The following is a 17812-nucleotide window of genomic DNA, read 5'->3' as shown; positions in this document are numbered from 1 at the left end:
TTTTCAGTACCATACTCAACAATAGGTGTATTCAGGAATTACATGTCCCAAGAATTTGGAAAAACTCACATCATCCCACTACAAAATGAAGGTAATTCCAATGATGTATCCAACTTCAGACCCACAGCCATTCTCTCTCTCCACTCTTCATAAAATAATTAAATAATCAACAAATAGCACATTTGTAAACAACAACCTCCTTAACCCTAAGCAACATAGCCTCACACCAGGACATTGCCCTACCAAAGCTCTCCTAAATTTCAACAACACTATTAACCTAAACAGAGTCAAAGCCCCAATAGTTTATGCCAAAGTCTTCAATACCATTTCCCATAATCTACTTCTAAGACAACTCCCTTCACTTGATCCATCATTCACCTCCACTAATTGTTTCTCCAGCTTTCTTTCCAACAGACTCCAGCTGGTTAAACTGATTAACTCCTATTTATTCTTCCTACCTGTCAAAACAGTTGTTCCCAGGAATCCATACTAGGGCCACAGCTTTTCAACATATTTATGAGCAACCTACACTTCAACAAATGTTATCCATCATATGTTATACAATATGTAGATGACTCCACTTTAATTTGTAATACCACTAATCCAATTATTTGACAATTCATCACCCAAAAGTCATTTTTCATCAGCTGAAAGCTGGTTCAGTAACGCTCAGCTTCTACTCAATCCTAAAAAGACAAAGCTGCTATTATTCTTCCCAAAAGCTCTCACGCACCTCAAAAATAATTCTCAATATCAGCTTCTGATAACACTATGGAAGTAATCCCCATACCAAGCTATTAGGCATGAGAATGATAACCTCAAATTTGACATACACATGCAACAAGTTATCAAAAAAAAAATCACCAAAAATTAGGGACACTGTAAAGAACAAAACTACTTAGCTGATTCATCCTGGAAACTCTGGGCCTCCAGATTCCTACTTCCTGCTTTTCTATATGGCTTCCCAGTACTGCTTAACCTTCAAACTTCCTTTCAGAATAAACTAAACCAGTGATACAATACAATACAATACAATAGCAACATTTGCCACTAACTCACCAAGCAGAACCATCACTGCTTAGCCCTAAAACAGCTTTATTGGCTTGAATTAGCTAAGCAACCCACTTTCATCTAACTACTCCTAGTCCACAAATTAGTATACAAATCAGAACAAAGAAAAGCCCTACAAGACTTATTGCATACATGCACCGCCAACAGGCCACTTTGATCTGAAAACAAAATGCTCCTCTCTACCTACTCCTGGAACTCTATCCCCTCATCCCTTAAGCATAGACGTAACCTTTCCAGTTTCAATTTCAAGATCAATGTAAGAAATATCTGACACCTAGACCTGTTCTTGCACAACCCTCATAACTAATGCATAACCACCTACTTACTATAACTACACTTTTCAATCTCTAAATCACTAATACCTCCATATCTAAACGTAGTAATGGCCTAACATCAAAAGTACCTCACACTTTAATGATACCACACTGCTAATGTAAGATATTTTATCTCTCAATCCTAGTAGCTGACAATTATTGCTATCTTTCCCTCTAGTGTTGTTTCTTAACATTCTCATCTAACACGAATCAGCTCTCTCTTCATGTCCTTAATTTTCCCTTCTGTACATTACTCCTCCGCATCTCATTCTATTACTCTGCCTATTTTTGGTGTCAAAATACTCTATTTTCCCCTCCATATATTATCAAAAATATAGTAAATATTTTGAATAGCTATACATTAGTTTACTTGACATAGGCTATCTATTTTTCCAAAGTGTCTTGCTGCTTGCTGTACATATTGCATTCTTGTTCACAATTTCTTCTATAAATATTATGCAAATGTATTTCAGTCTGTTGTGGGGGGGTCTTATCCTCTTGTATTTAAGTTACACTCCTCTCTATTGTAAAGAATTGTATCTGTTGTAGAGCTTTCTTCCCTTGTATATAATTACTTAGCTACTGTAAAATGTTTTAAGGTGTGTTTGTGGAGTCTTTCTTCCCAACTCACTGTAAAATATTTAGTCTGTTGCGGGGCTCCCTTGTACATAATTACTTTTTAGTTGTTGTTTAAATGTTTTTGGCTCTGTTGTGGAGCTTTTCTCCCCAGCCCTCCATTAAACTGGCATACGTTGTGTTTGTTTACTTTTGTGTAATGGTGCAGCAGAGGATTCATCATCTTTGTAGTCATGATCTGAGTAGATGTTGCTTTGTGCACTGATCTCTGAACAGTGGTCTGCCACACCACAATACTGTCAAAACATAGGATTATTTGAGCAGGTTACAATGTTGCAGGCTTGTGTCCAAGATTCATTTCCTTGTTATTGTTGTGTGTGATAACACCTGCCATCCATATTGTGTGTGTGTCTCCTGCACTAGCTTTTGTTGCAGTTGCTGTTGTACTTTTTTAAAGTGATGACACTTCCACTATCCTTCAACTTCTTCTGCAATGGACTGGGCATTCATGCCCCCCCTTTCCAGACTTATTCATTCCTCCATACACAAACTCCTGTTATTATGCACCAAAGGCAACATTCTCCAAACGTCTGGTACAACTTCAGGCCTTAAATATTTACTGAAAAAGGCTATCAGTAAAATTTGTAGCTCTATTACAATTCTTTTAACAGCTTTACATGTATGCTGTTGATTTTATTGTTTCACCTATCTTGTGTTTAGCTATTTCCTTCAGCACACATTTTTTCATAAAGAGTTCATTTTTTTATTTACTTGTTCAGTCATTCCATAGCATACTCAGTTTTGTGATCCCCTCCTCGTACTGATGTACCACAAATAAGACCGTGCTGATTCACAGTACGCTATTCTGTCCCACTTAAGATACACTGTAAAGAAAGTGTTGAATGTGCATTTCTGTTCATGAATTGTAGGTCTCCTACTCTTGCAGACCAGTCAGTCTCCACACTATCTCTGCTGCACAGTGCTGTGGGTGCCTAGGAACTTGACTGCCCTTTTAAAATAGTCTTAATAGTTCGGTGATGAGCTCAAAATGTCTGTACCTGTTGTCTTAGTTGTAAAGATCCTCAAAACTCTGAATCACCAACATATAAGATTGCACTCTTTTGCCACAGAAATGCATGCCACTACGTCTAGAATACATTTCAAGGTCACACATCATCACAAAGTAAAAACTATCTATCATTTGGCATTTTGCAATGTTTGCAGTTAGCATACCATTGGATTATATGCTACAGTATATCAAACAGCAGCGGTCTAACACAGGACTCTTCCTAACCACCTCAAATGCATCATTCTCAATATATTTTAAAGCAGTAAGCCTTTAAACATGTATTCAGTGATGGTTGCTGACCTATGAAAATATTATTCAGATTCATATGGCAAAGTCATAGTCATAAGGCAAATCCCTATGACACAAGATGGGTTGCCAACTGGCTCACTGACAGAACCCACACTGTAAAAGTTGCACACTCCAAATCTGACCTCAAACCAATGACAAGTGGAGTACCACAGGGTTCAGTCCTGGGATCTCTCCTGTTTGGTATCTACTCTGTGAGGTACAGGCTAACACAGAAGGCCTTTGGCTAATGAAGTTCGCAGATGACTGCAAACTAGGAACCATAGTCAAGTCCCCAAATGATGTAGGCATCCTACAGAAGGACCTGCTGAGACAGATGCCTGGTGTCAGAGCCATGGCCTCAAGCTCAATGCCAAAAAGTGCATTGTCATCCACTTTGGTAAAAACTCTGTACCCATGAACTACTAAATAGACAGCAGTCTACTTAACACAGAATGTGTGATAAGAGACCTTGGGAACCAGGTGGACAGTAGTCTGTCCTTTGATAGTCACATTGCCACAGCAGTCAGGAAGTCCTTCTACGTGGCACACCTCATCATAAAAGGGTTCTTATCCAGGAAAAAAGAGGCCATTGTTCTCCTCTACTGGACACTCATTAGACCCATTATAGAGTACAACACCCCTTTTGGAATGTATCTCACAAGACATTTGCAGCAGCTGGAAAGGCCACAGAAGTACTTCACAAAGAGGATTATTGACCTCAAACAGATGCCCTACACTGACCATCTCAAAAAACTCTAGCTTTACTCCGTAGCATATCGCCTACTCCTACTCCAAGGTGATCTCTGCCTAACATATAAAGCTATGTCAAACCCAGAGCTGTTGGACATGCTACACCTAAAGAAATCCCAACCCCTTCGAGCTAGACACTCTAGGGACCTAAACCTTGTCACCACAATAAACAGGACATGCTGGAGGGATAGTTTCCTGTCCAAGAGACTTCCCATACTCCTGAACAGGCTACCCATCTATGTCAAGCAAAGTTCTTCATTAGCACTCTTCAAGAAAAATCTTGATGAGTGGATGGGAAATAGGAAATACACCCTGGGGATCACTTCTGTGTCTCTGCTCAACAGTGGCACAGGAAAATAACTTTTTTGGGTGGCGTAAGCCAGGGAACCTTGTTGGCTAGGCTTACATAGGCCCTCGGGCCAATACCCTAGTACCTACCTATGAACCTATGAACCTATAAGTATAGTACTCCAGTGAGTAAAAGCACAAATGCCCAACACTTGCACTGACTATCACAAGCTATGCTGCCCAAACACCAAGAGATGAGCCTTCATGTATTTAGGTCTTCTTTGCTACACCTGCCACAACCCCCACTAAAGAGATGGAGAGATGGAGTAATCATTCAGTAAGGCACAGTCCGAAATATATTCACACTCTCAGCAACTGCCAAAGATGTCAAGGAATGGTTTGTCTTTTTTAACTCTTCAATGGTTAGAAAATAGCACTCATTAGTTTGCACATATCAGTTTTATCATGGACTCAGTAGAATCATTGTTGTTTCTACTTCCAGTTTTCATCTGGATCTTTATTTCACTGAACAACCTGCTTGTTCATAATATGAATCAATGATCCCCATACGACTCCTATTTCCTTTCAATTTAGCATTACAGATATGTTTGACATAAAATATTACATTCTGAGCAACAGTAATATCCTACAAAAACACAAACAACATTAATTTGCATATTTTCCCTTTTCTCTCTCTGTCTCTCAACTCCTCTAATTGCTTCATCTTCATGAGGTATCATCAGCAGTGACAGACATTTCTCTTTTTACCAACCAGAAGTGTAGTTTGGGTGGGATGAAGGAGGCAGTTGCTGATGAGTGCTATGACTGTACTGGAATTCAGAAATAAAGCTGATATTGTAACTGCAGTCAAGTCTGAAGCACTGAAGCGCGGTGGTGGTGCTGCGGTAGCGTTGTCGCCCCACAGTAAGATGCTGTCCGGTTCAACTCTCAGTTAGAGCATCTTCTGAATGGAGACATGCGTGAATGGGCGTACCTTCGCTGAAGGTTGTGTGTCAGGGCTGGAAACTCGGTACGTAAAAATCAACTGCCAATCATTAGCGGACCGGAGTTCCGCTGTGGCGACCCCTAACCGGGAAAAGCCGAAAGTCACAACAAGTCAAGTCCGAAGCACTGAAGCTCTCTGTGGTTAGTAGTGCAGCCGTAGCAAGTCACGTCTTACATTTGTAGATACTGTTTCCATCAGGGCACTGCAATAGGCACCAGATTAACTAGCTACTGCTATGGTACCAGCTTGCAATATTCTTCTGCTGCACCCCTTCCCAACACATCCATGCACTCTGACAATGCCCACTTCTTGTAATATCCCATCACTGCATGAACTATCTGCCTGACAACTGTATCTTCACATCCCTCCTGGGGCTCACTAAAGACTAGCTGGACTCCTACACAGCATTTCATTCACATGACTTGTTTGCTTGGTCTGATTACCTCTTACTTTACAATACCTTATTATACTGACATTAACCAGTGGCTAGCTCGAGTTCCTATCGGTGGATCGCTCCAAATCTGCCTCCCTTTAAACTATGAGTCGACTAGCACAACCAATATAATAAATGTAAAAAAATATATAAATACACTACAGAACACACGTATGCACACTATTTCCTATATAAACACAGAATTGAATAAAACAAAAATGAATAGTTATAAATTATAAGTTCCAGTACTACAAACGGCATACTCTGCTCAGCAAATTTCCAAAAATGATATTAATTCTGTTGAAGTTATATTAGTACCATCATCAGCTCATGTGTGATGACGTGGTGATGTGTATATTTTACTGAAGTGAGGTTTCCTGCTCATTGAATATTTTTGCAAATAAAAGTTCATTTTTAGTGCAATCAATATTGTCAGTTCCAGAAAAGTATAGTAATATATTTTGTCCACCTATTTCCTGAACAAGGACATGAATAAGGTAACTTTTATTCTGTTCTTTCTTTCTTTTCTGCGATAATATCTTGGAAGCCAAAATTTTCTGCTGAAATTTTGTAACTAAACTGTAAATGGACATACGTTTAATTCACATAGTCCAGTTAGTCCACAAATGTTCTTAACTGACAGTAATCACATTCCCAAATGAAAAAAAATATGTCATGTCTGTGTAGCTTTAGAAGATAACTGAATGTGTGTGCATGTTAAATATATTTATTCTTATTCTACTAAAATGATTGTGTACAATGGGGGTTAATGCAGACCCCAGAAAGATTCTCTTTTGCTGCAATAATACTTTTAATGAAAACTAAGTACACTGAATTATAACAAAATCCATTTAGCTTTACAGATAGATGAATAAAGCTGTCAGATGATATATATTTTCATTGATTTTAGACTGTAATTAATTGCATATGCCATTAGATATGAAGAATTTACAAATGCTACTACTGTTGGCATGCTCACGGGAATGGATTCTGTCAGGTGTTTTTAAAAGGAAAGAAGATTCTATTTGTGTTTGAAATCTACCTAACATCTGTGGAGTGTACTGAACCAGTGCTGCTATTGTTCATTTTTAACCTTTTGTTTGAGACTGTTATTTGGGTTTTTGAACACTAACTAGCCTCCACGGTGTGTACCGAACCAGAATTGCTGTTGTCATTTTCTTCAGTTTTGTCTGAAGCTATTGTTCACCCACAAAAATTAATCTAACCTCTGTGAAATGTACTGAATCAAGAATTTCTAGATCACAAACTTGTTAGTCTTTAGTTTCATCTGGAGGTTTCCATCAGCTACAATAGGCAATCGGAAATAACAGTAACAGATGGTTAGATTTTTTCTTTTTTGTCATCAGTCTACATGTTTTTATTTTCCCTGTGTAACTGTGATACTGTTCTGTATGCATCGGCAGATTTTTTTTAAGTAGTCTGATGCCTTCTGCGAGTATTGGTATCCATTTTTTAAGGGGAAATCGCATGGCTTGGTTAGCTAAGAGCTGATATAATTCAATGGTCAGTTGCCTTACTGGAAGAATGTTCAGTAACTGAAGAGCTCTCTCAGATTAGTAATTTGACTGGTGGCAGCACCTACCAGGACAGGTATCAGTAGCGCCTCTTGGAAAAATGTAAGAGTGCATGTACGATAAAATAGTCTGGCCAATTTTTAGTTACTGCCAATGGGTTGCTAAATGGCTTACTGATAGAACCCACACTGTAAAAGTAGCCGACTCCAAATCCAGCTCCAGACAAGTGACAAGTGGAGTACCTCAGGGTTCAGTCCTGGGGCCGCTCTTGTTTGGCATCTACTTCTCTGAAGTACAGGTCAACACTAAGGGACTCTGGCTAACAAAGTTTGCAGATGACTGCAAACTGGGAGCCATTATTGAATCCCCAAATGATGTGGATACTCTACAAAAGGGCCTTACAGAAACAGATGCTTGGTGCCAGAGCCATGGGCTCAAGCTCAATGCCAAGAAATGTATTGTTATCCCCTTTGGGAAAAAACATGTATCCATGAATTACCATATAGGTGGCAGTACACTAAACACAGAAAGTGTGATAAGAGACTTAGGGACACAGGTGGACAGTGGTCTCACCTTCGATAACCACATCGCCACAACAGTCAGGAAATCCTTCTATGTGGCACACCTCATCATGAAGGGCTTTTCATCCAGAAAAAAGGAGGTCATTGTCCCACTGTACTCATCCCTCATTAGACCCATTATAGAATACAACGCCCCATTTGGTATGTACCTCTCAAGATATCTGCAACAACTGGAAAGGCCGCAGAAATACCTTACTAAAAGAATCACAGCCCTACAGCAGATGCCCTATGCTGACCATCTAAAAAAACTCCATCTATACTCTGTCACATATCGTCTGCTCAGAGGCGATCTCTGCTTAACATACAAGGCCATGTCAAACCCAGAGCTGTTGGGCATGCTACACTTAAAGAAATCCCAATCCCTCAGAGCCACATGCTCCAGGGAACTAAACCTTGTCATCACAATGAACAAAACATGCTGGACAGATAGGTTCCTGACCCAGAGACTCCCCAGACTCTGGAACAGACTGCCCATACATGTCAAGCAGAGCTCCTCTTTGGCCCACTTCAAAAGGAACATTGACGATTGGATGGGTGATAGGAAATTCACCCCGGGGATCACGTCAGTCACCCTGCTAGACAGGGGCCCAGGGAAGTAAATACTGTGGGAAGAAATAGCCAGGGAATTGTTATGGCTAGGCTTGTATAGGCCCTAAGGCTGATAGCCTAGTAGCAAACTATGACCCTATGAACCTATGAACCACCACTGTCCACTGCAGTACCCTCATATGAAGGCGCACCATAGGAAGAAGATTTATCGTGGCCGCCAAAGAATCTAGAACCCTTAACACTGCTTCGTCTGTTGGTAAATGGGTCTGAAGAATGTGTAAGACGTGTAACCTCAAGCTGTGTATCCTGTCTGAGGTGAGGAACACTTTTAATTGTATTGTGTCCAGCCATGCCATAATGAAATCTAGAATCTGAGCCGGGTGAAGTGCAGACTTGTTCATATTGATCATAATGCCCAACTTTTTGGCTAGCTGAAGGAAGGAGTGCCTGGTCTGACATAGTAAATGCTCTGAGGGGGCAGTAAAGAGCCAATCATCCAGGTAAGGAAAGACATGAATGCCCTTAAGCCTCAGGTGAGCTGCTACTACTGCCATTACCTTACCTAAGATTCTTCTCCACCACCACATTTCGAATGAGTCAATCTTCCTTCTGTCTTCCTTCCGGATCGTCCAGCTTCAACAACCGTAGTTGACAACCGAGAATATAAGAGTCTGAACTAGTATTATTTTTGTCTGTAGTCTGATGTCCTTACTTCTGAATATTTTATCGAGAGACTTCATAGCCACCTTGCCCAGTGCCAAATGATATAATACTTCTTGAGTGTTAGTCGAATCAGTGGTCACAACAGCACCCAAAAGGTTCATACTCAAAACCATCTCAACTTCTTCTCTATCGAGTTCTAATTTATCAATGTTATCAGTTGACATCATTTTGGTCTACTTCGTGTTCTGTTCTAGTCCCATCTCTGACTTTCCTCAGCAGATGTTCCATATCTTCCTTTGTTTCAGTTGTGTAGTCGGCATACCTCACATTGTTTATCAGTCTTCTATGTACACGTATTCCAGTGTTATCCTCCTCTAGAACAGCTTTTCTGAATATGTCTTTCTGGTAATTCTCTGTCTACATATGACTACAATCGTCACAGGATTATCTTTAAAAAGATTTTGCTTGTGTGAGAAAGCAGAGCAACTGCCCGATAGTTGCTGTATTCCATGGCATCACCTTTCTTATAAATCGATACAAAAATAGCTCTTTTCCAGTCTGGTGGCCACTTTCTTTCTTTCCCAACTGGCTGACATAATTTGGTCAATGAAGCAACAGTTCCATCAGATCCCTTAATGAGTTCTATTGGTATTTCATCTACTCCAGGAGCTTTGTTGTTTGACAAGGTATCAATTGCTGCAATAACCTTTTTTCAAAATTGCTGGCTCTTCTTCCATTAGGTCTTCATCTTTAGTCTCCTAGACCACTACATTTGAATAGAGATTCTCAGTATAACTCCTCCATTGTTCCTTAATTCTCTCAGGCTCATTCAGTATTTTTCCATCAGCATCTTGGAGTATTCCCAGTCTTGGTTGAAATTTCTGCCTTATCCTTTTGATGCACTGAAAAGCTAGTCTGGCATTTCCACATACACTTTCGGATTCAATTTGCTGGCAGAATGTGCCAAAATATTGTTCTTTGCTGCTTCTAATTTCTCATTGAAATAACTGATGCAGACATGTCATCTTTTTGCTATCACTGGATATTTTGGCTTTTCGTCTTTCTTCTGCTATCTTTTTAGCTTCTTCAGATATCCAGGGTTGCTTCTTTTTAACTCCCTTTGAAAGTGTTCTCTTGGCTTTGTCTGTTATTATTGTCTTTATGTCAAACCAAAGCTCTTTCGGGACTTTATCTTCTGTGTTTAACACTTCAGTTTGGTAGTTAAGTCTTCTCTAGTATTCCTCAGGTATGTTATCTAAATCATAATCTATCCTAGCTGTCTGATTAACTCTTTTCTTTCTTAACTTCACTTTGATTTTACAAACCAGCAGTTCATTATCTGTGTCTCAGTCTGAACCTGATCTTGTTCTAGCTGTCTTTACTGCTGACTTCTGTCTTTGGTTGACATATATATAATCTGGTTTACTATCAATATTGCGAAAGGTTAAACACTTTCCGTTCACAGTATCAGAGTAAACCATCAAACACGGAATCTCGACCACTTCTCAATGTCGACCCAAATGATAGACACATTTGAGTCGACATTGTCATCAAAAACATCACGTGATATCCATGTAGGAGCTGATGTAGATCAAACTCCTATACGACATATCAAGTTTTTGCAGGGGGGCAAGCCTCCCTGCATCCCCCACACCCCCTGCTAATAATATATTCCAACTCCAAGATTGCACTACAGTGGGGATATGGATGAATTTCCAGTCCCCACTGTGCCACAATCTCGGTACAGTTTGTCAAACGCACTTATGCAAATGCACTACTGCATTCATATGTGTGTTCGACTACCCCATACACTTCACATTGTGTGAATGGCAATCTGATTTTCGGCAGCATACAGCGACAGCTTGTCATTCGCACAATGGATAGTAAACCATATAATCTATCTGATTTCAATAAAACCCGTTCAGTGATGTCCACATGTAAAGTCGATGCTTATGATGTTGTAGGAATGTATTTATGATTGCCTGACTGTTGACCGTGTAGAATTCAATGAATCTTTTGCCTGCCTCATTTCTGTCTCCAACACCATACTTCCCAACCACTGAAATTTCATTTCATTTTCCTACTTTTGCATTCAGGTCTCCCATGATTATTAGTAAATCTTGTTTGGATGTCTGTTCTATCTCGTTTTGCAGCTGATCATAGAAAGCTTCATTTTCATCATCTTTGGCATCACTTATCAGGGTGTAGACCTGCACAATAGTCATATTAATTGGTGCTCCTTGAAAGCAAACTGAGATCAGTCTTTTGGTGATGGCATTATATTTCAGCACTGTCTTTGTGAGCCTCTTGTTCACGATGACTGCAACTCCATTCTTTCTCTGTGTTTCATGACCAATATGGCAACTCAGTGGTCATCCGACTGGAAATGTCCTTGTCCGGTCCAGATTAGTTTGCTTATACCAAGTATATCCACATTAGTTTTATCCATTTCAGATTTAACAATGTCTACTTTTCCTTGATTCATACTTCTCATGTTCAAAGTTCCAATTTTGATCATGTCTTTGCAGCTCCTGATCTTTTCTTTTGGTCTAGCAACTTCAGCATCAGGATGACCTTGCAGTTTTGATCCATCAGCGTCACAAACACCAAACATACTTGAATCGACCAGTTGCTCTTCCCTAGTAGCATGGTGAGTGCCTTCCGACCTATGGGACCATCTTCCAGCACTATATCAAATTTCTTTTTGTTTGATGTCCATCAAGTTTTCATGGCAAAATACAGAAGAAGATTGCTAGGCCTTTCTTTTGCGCAGTGTATGTTTGATGTTGTCATCGCTGTCATGCCAAGCATGATCATGCACCTCCAACACTGCCCATCCACTGCTGCCCAGACAGGTGGAAAACTCTTAGTCTGGCACCGCCACTGCAACCTGTCAGCCTTGGGATACTCTTCTAGTAGTCAGACTACCAACGGCATAGCTTCCAGCTAAACAGATGCATAGAAGTTATGCCATTGGTAGGCTCTCACACACACACACACACACACACACACACACACACACACACACACACACACTTTTTTCTGTCTAGCTCTGTACATACACACACACATATGCACACACATACACAAGCTTACACACAAAAACATACACATAGGTGTATATATATATATATATATATATATATATATATATATATATATATATATATATATATATATATATATATATATATATATATATATATATATATATATAGATATATATATATATAGACATATAGATATATATAGTCGCGCGCACACACACACACACACACACACACACATATATATATATATATATATATATATATATATATATATATATATATATATATATATATATATATATATATATATATATATATATATATATATATATATATCAAAAAGACCCAAAGGCGAAGAAGCAGATAGACTGATCCAAATGAGTCCAAATAAAAAATTGTTGCTGTAGGCCACTTGAATAAAACAATGTCTAAAACACAACTAGTTCATACGGCAAATCAAGTTCATACAGCAAATCGGAAGCCAAGAGGTAGAGCACAAACCCTTCAGTTGACTCCCATCAACTTGTACGTATAAGCAAAAGTCAGAAATTGTAACATAAACCCTTCGGTTGACTCGCAACAGCTTAGACATACACAAATAAACTCCAAATCGAAAAAGCAAAGCTGTATGCAGTACACAAACCCTTCGGTTCAAAATCCAACTTCCATCGATGCAAAGACGCTTGTAATAACTCCAGGACCAATATAAAAGAATAGAAGAACCTTTAATGATAAGCGCTTTCGCGGTTAACAATACCGCTTCATCAGATGAAAGCGCTTATCATTAAAGGTTCTTCTATTCTTTGCTTTTTCGATTTGGAGTTGATGGGAGTCAACTGAAGGGTTTGTGCTCTACCTCTTGGCTTCCTTTGGATCATTTGGATCAGTCTATCTGCTTCTTCGCCTTTGGGTCTTTTTGATATACATTTTTTGGGTTTTTTGGTTTTCTGATTATATATATATATATATATATATATATATATATATATATATATATATATATATATATATTCATTGGTTTTATTGATTGATTACATTTGTTAACCTTGCAAGTGAACTGGTCTGTAGACCCTTTTCAACCATGAACCAGCTAAGGAGGCACAGACAACAGAAGCAGTTATAACAAAGAATACAAGTTGAATTTCCAACAAAACATAAATAAGCATAACAAAAATAAGAGTTAAATTTCCTGCAAAATATGATCATTTAGCTAATATGCAAGTACATCCACATATATTAGGTATATACATACATTGCAATAATGCAGTTAAGGAGGGCACCATAAACATTATTTACATGGAAAGTAAGTTCTGTATGATTACAGGCAATATCAGATGCAGTGTGCAACAAAATATAGTCTTAGCAGGATTAACTATCATTCATAGGTGGAGATGCACACAAACTTGAACACAATGATATGTGTTATTTAGCTGGGACCTGTAACAAGTACATGTATTCTCTGTAAGCATATGATCTTTTAGTTTCTGCCTGAAAGTGAACTATATTGTCAACGTGTCTAATATTATTGGTGCAAGTTTGCTAAAAGCTCTTTCAACAATGGAAAGCTTGAAAGGTGATCGAATTAATGAAATTCCTTCAGGGCTTCAAACAGTATAGAATTGTTCCCTGAAAGCCAGTTTATTTTGCAGAGGTGGGAACTATCTGTCATGCAGTAATTTTATTGTAAGTGTGTTAAGGAATAGTGATGCCCTCACTGTAATGTGAGGCCACTTGTATTTACTCAGAGTGATGCAACAGTGTTCAGTTCTACTACCCAAATTAATGAATCTCAGTATTTTTCTACTGTGAACAGTAAAGAAGTATTCTGAGAAGAGAACACTGCAATGAGGGGGAGGCCATATTCAAATCAAGGTATTAATACATTAAAAGCAATTTATTTTCTGGCATTTGGGATACAATGTTAAAAAAATCTGTAGGCACTTTTAAGCTGTGTGAGTACTCTGCTATCATCATGTTCTATGTGTGCACTGAACTAAAAAGAATGACTTACAGTAACTCACAGATATTTATAGGTAGTAGTAACCAACAGTGTTAGGTTTACAGAGTCAGTGGTGACGGTATAGAGGCATTTTTAATATGCTTTGAGGTTCCAAACAATATCACCTGAGTCTCTGGGTATTTATAACTAGCCTGTTAGTAGTCCTGTCATAAGCCCTTGGTGATGATATCTATCTATATATCTATCTATATCTTTATCCATATCTATACATCTAGAGGGAAGGCGAGAGAGAGAGATTTAAATATATTAAACATGCACATATAGGAAGATCTTTAGTACATGGATTGTGCACTCCTCAAGGCTTTTTGCAGCTTATGAGTTCATTTTGCAGGTTGTTAGCGTAAGTCCAGAAAAAAACTATTCATACCACAGTTTAAAGTATACAAAGTCTAAAGGAACTAGTGTGCAAATTTTGTGGCTGACAAAAGAATTTTACACAGACATGTACCTGTAAATTTCAAATAAAACACTCACCTTCGATGCTGAATAATGTGCGTCTCCCCAGAGAACCACGCCTGCAGCTCCTAGTGCAGCACTCTCCCCGATTGTATGTATTAAATCTTCCTACGAAAAACAAAAAAATTGACTTATGAAAACTAATCTTGAATTCTATGTCCAATTTTACACATTAAGTCACTGGTTTTGTTATGATTTTAGTGAATTAACTGAACAGTTTATGATTGTCATAGGTTCTTGGTTACTTTAAAATAAAATGCCAACCATCAACCCTGTAAGAGATTGCCTATCTATTATTTTTTTCACTGTGTAACAAAATAAAAAACAAACGTAAAACAAGCAGTTTGTCCAAAAAGTAGTCAAAACAAGCATAGAAACATTATATAACTTAATTGTGACTTAAAAAAAAACTATTTTCAAAACATTTATAGTAACTAGCAATTTTCTCAAGGTAGTCAGCTATCTAGCTGAAGTTGTCATTCTAACCCAGAGTATGCCTCCAAAATTGCCAGCAAAATGACACCAAAAATCACAGTAATAAAAACATACCTAAGACATAAAAATTTAGATAATAATTTGATTTGTCTGGTATCATTACTGTAAAGCAAGAATATAAACTGTTGGAGAATAACATTGAGGTGTTTTGATTTTATAACAGAAATGATAACATCCAGAGTCTAAAGCAGCAATGTAAAATGAATGGAAATATACTAACAGCATTTAGAGTGACCAAACATAAATCTGTATGAACCAGCAGGTGTATAGGTGAGGTGATGAGACATAACACATCATGAAAAAGTAGCCCTTACCTTAGCAATATAGCAAAAAAGGTACATTTTCTGGTAAGTGAAAAGAGATATGTTAAGCAGAAAATGTGAGGACTGTGTGTGTGTATATGTACACATTTAGTTACATATGGCTCATTAGATTAAAGATAATGTGAATATGTTAATAACAAGCTGCATAAGTGAAAGTACAATGCAGAGACAGAGGGCAGGATTCACGAAGCCTCCATGTAAGAGTTACAAGGCTTACACGGAGGCTGCAGTTAAACGGTGTGACGTCAGCATGTCATGCATATGCATGAGGGGATGCTGAATCACACCTAAGGCTTACACAGTCCGTGGAAGACAGTAGGGGGCGTGTCCGTAGGCCGAGCCCTGCAAACGGACACGCCCCCAGAAGAGTAAAAGTCCTGAAAGTAAACCCCCACGACAGAGTCCGTGTAAATGTGAATAAACACAACACAACACATGCCCCCACAGACTTTGAACATAAAATGTATAAATGAACATCTTATATATTTTTTTTAAATTGTAAAGATGTTTGCCCGTGAGTGTGCTCGTTTGCGCGGGCGTGCCCGTAGCTTAGCCACAGTTAGCAGTCAGTGGAAAAGCATATAAGAACTACATATGCAAAGTAAGCCAAGAAGCAATAGCGTAGCGGTAGAAACTTCGGATGAAGAGCACGCAGTCATGGTTCGAGCCCCCCCCAACATCAATTTATATTTTTAGTATAATAAGCACGAAACAAGTCCCTGACATATATGTACACATATAAAATTATATTTTATCTAAAATGTAATGAAATGGGCCATTTATTTTGAAGAAATGTGAGATAACAAAATAATAAAAAATGTCAGATGTGCCTATAGCTGAGCTACAGTTTAACAAGTTGAGTGCATCTGCCTGTAGGTGAGCAGTGGTTTAACAGGTGTAAAATGAGTGCCCGTAGGTGAGCAGTGGTTTAACAGGTGTAAAATGAGTGCCCGTAGGTGAACAGTGGTTTAACACGCTGAAACTGTGTGCCCGTAGCTGAGCTGAGCGTAATATGCGTGGTGACAGCCAAATGACGCGTAAACCAGCGTAACCCGTTTGTGCGGAGCTGCACGCTGCACCAACAAGCTAACCGACGGGCAACGTTGAGCAAGCTGTAACAAAACTGCCTTTACACAGACACACCTCCTAGCCTATGTAGGCAGTCATAAAATATAAAAAGCAGTGGCCAGGTTCGAACCCAGGATACCATGCACCATAGTTAAGGTAATGAACCACTAAGCCATGACAGTTGCACTTAGAAATGCAGTAATAGCAAATATATAGGAATGAATAGAAAGAGGAGCATGACAAAGCAGGTTTTGTGAAGCTGATACAATTCCAAAATGGCCAATCACAGATAAGTGCGGGACAAACGGCATATATAAGCCCCATAGGTGGGAATACACAGCATAACCGATTGTAGAACCAACTTGCAGCCAGAATGTCAGGTGTAGGTGAGGGTAGTTGCTTTCGAGCACAGAGGTGGGGCGTTGAGGAGTCCAAATATATGGTTTGGCTCCTTGTCCACAATCATGAGGCCCAACTCATGCAGGGCCAGGTCCTGTGGGGAGCATATAGGGCTGAGGTGTGGGACCGGTTGGCTCATGATCTCACCAGTGCCACAGGGATACCAAGGACTGGTGAGCAGGTCCGTCACCACCATGCGGACCTGAAGAGACGGAAGCAGGACCAACAGAACCGTTGGATCCAGGAGGCCCGGCAAATGCCCAACGCCCCACTACTGAGTAAGTTACATCTAATTATTTATGTAAGAAATTAACCTAGCTGATATTATGGAGATGTGTATTCCAATATTACTTTATTTATATTACAGCTGCAGGTGTCCGTTCTGCAAACCGTAGAGCCTATGGCGATAGGCTGGCACGGTTGCGCCACCAGGCAGGTCAGTAATCCTCTCCCTGTAACTGTAAATAAATATAAAAGTATGACAGTTAGCAAGAGAGTGCAGTGTAGTCACTAAGTAATAAAATGTGCAAGTAACAGTGTAAGAGAGTTTGCAAGTATTGCTTGATTACAAAAGTGTGATGCAGTCTGTAATACAAACAGAAAAATGAAACAAGTCTGAAATAAAGTCTGAAATAAAGATGTCCCACCTGTAATATAATAGTACATAACCTGCAGCAGGCTGAAAAGTACAGCTGCAGAAGCTGAGTAAAACACGTGTGAAATATATCCCTGTTGAAATACAGAAACATGACACAAGTGAGACTGTTGGAAAGGATTGTTATAACTACAGGTAAAACATGTCAATAAAGCCTAGAATTAAGTACCATCCTGAATTGTAAAAATAAAACAAGTTAGAGAGTGTGAGAAAGAGTTATGAA

At 39.0% G+C, this 17812-nt stretch overlaps 1 protein-coding gene across 3 annotated transcripts in view; it reads right to left on the bottom strand.

The window, feature by feature from the left end:
* The window catches only part of LOC122798752 (hyaluronidase-1-like), a 519492-nt gene that overhangs the window by 171092 nt on the left and 330588 nt on the right, over positions 1–17812 (bottom strand). For all 3 annotated transcript variants that reach the window (XM_044067858.1, XM_044067875.1, XM_044067866.1), the window contains exon 3: positions 14668–14757. In XM_044067858.1, the coding sequence (XP_043923793.1) occupies positions 14668–14757 (90 nt within the window). The remainder of the gene's footprint in view (positions 1–14667; positions 14758–17812) is intronic.

The sequence above is a fragment of the Protopterus annectens genome, chromosome 1.part0 (assembly GCF_019279795.1).
Source record: "Protopterus annectens isolate FY-2018-M chromosome 1.part0, PAN1.0, whole genome shotgun sequence".
Classification (NCBI taxonomy): Eukaryota; Metazoa; Chordata; order Ceratodontiformes; family Protopteridae; genus Protopterus; species Protopterus annectens.
This window is presented reverse-complemented; position numbering and strand designations above follow the sequence as displayed.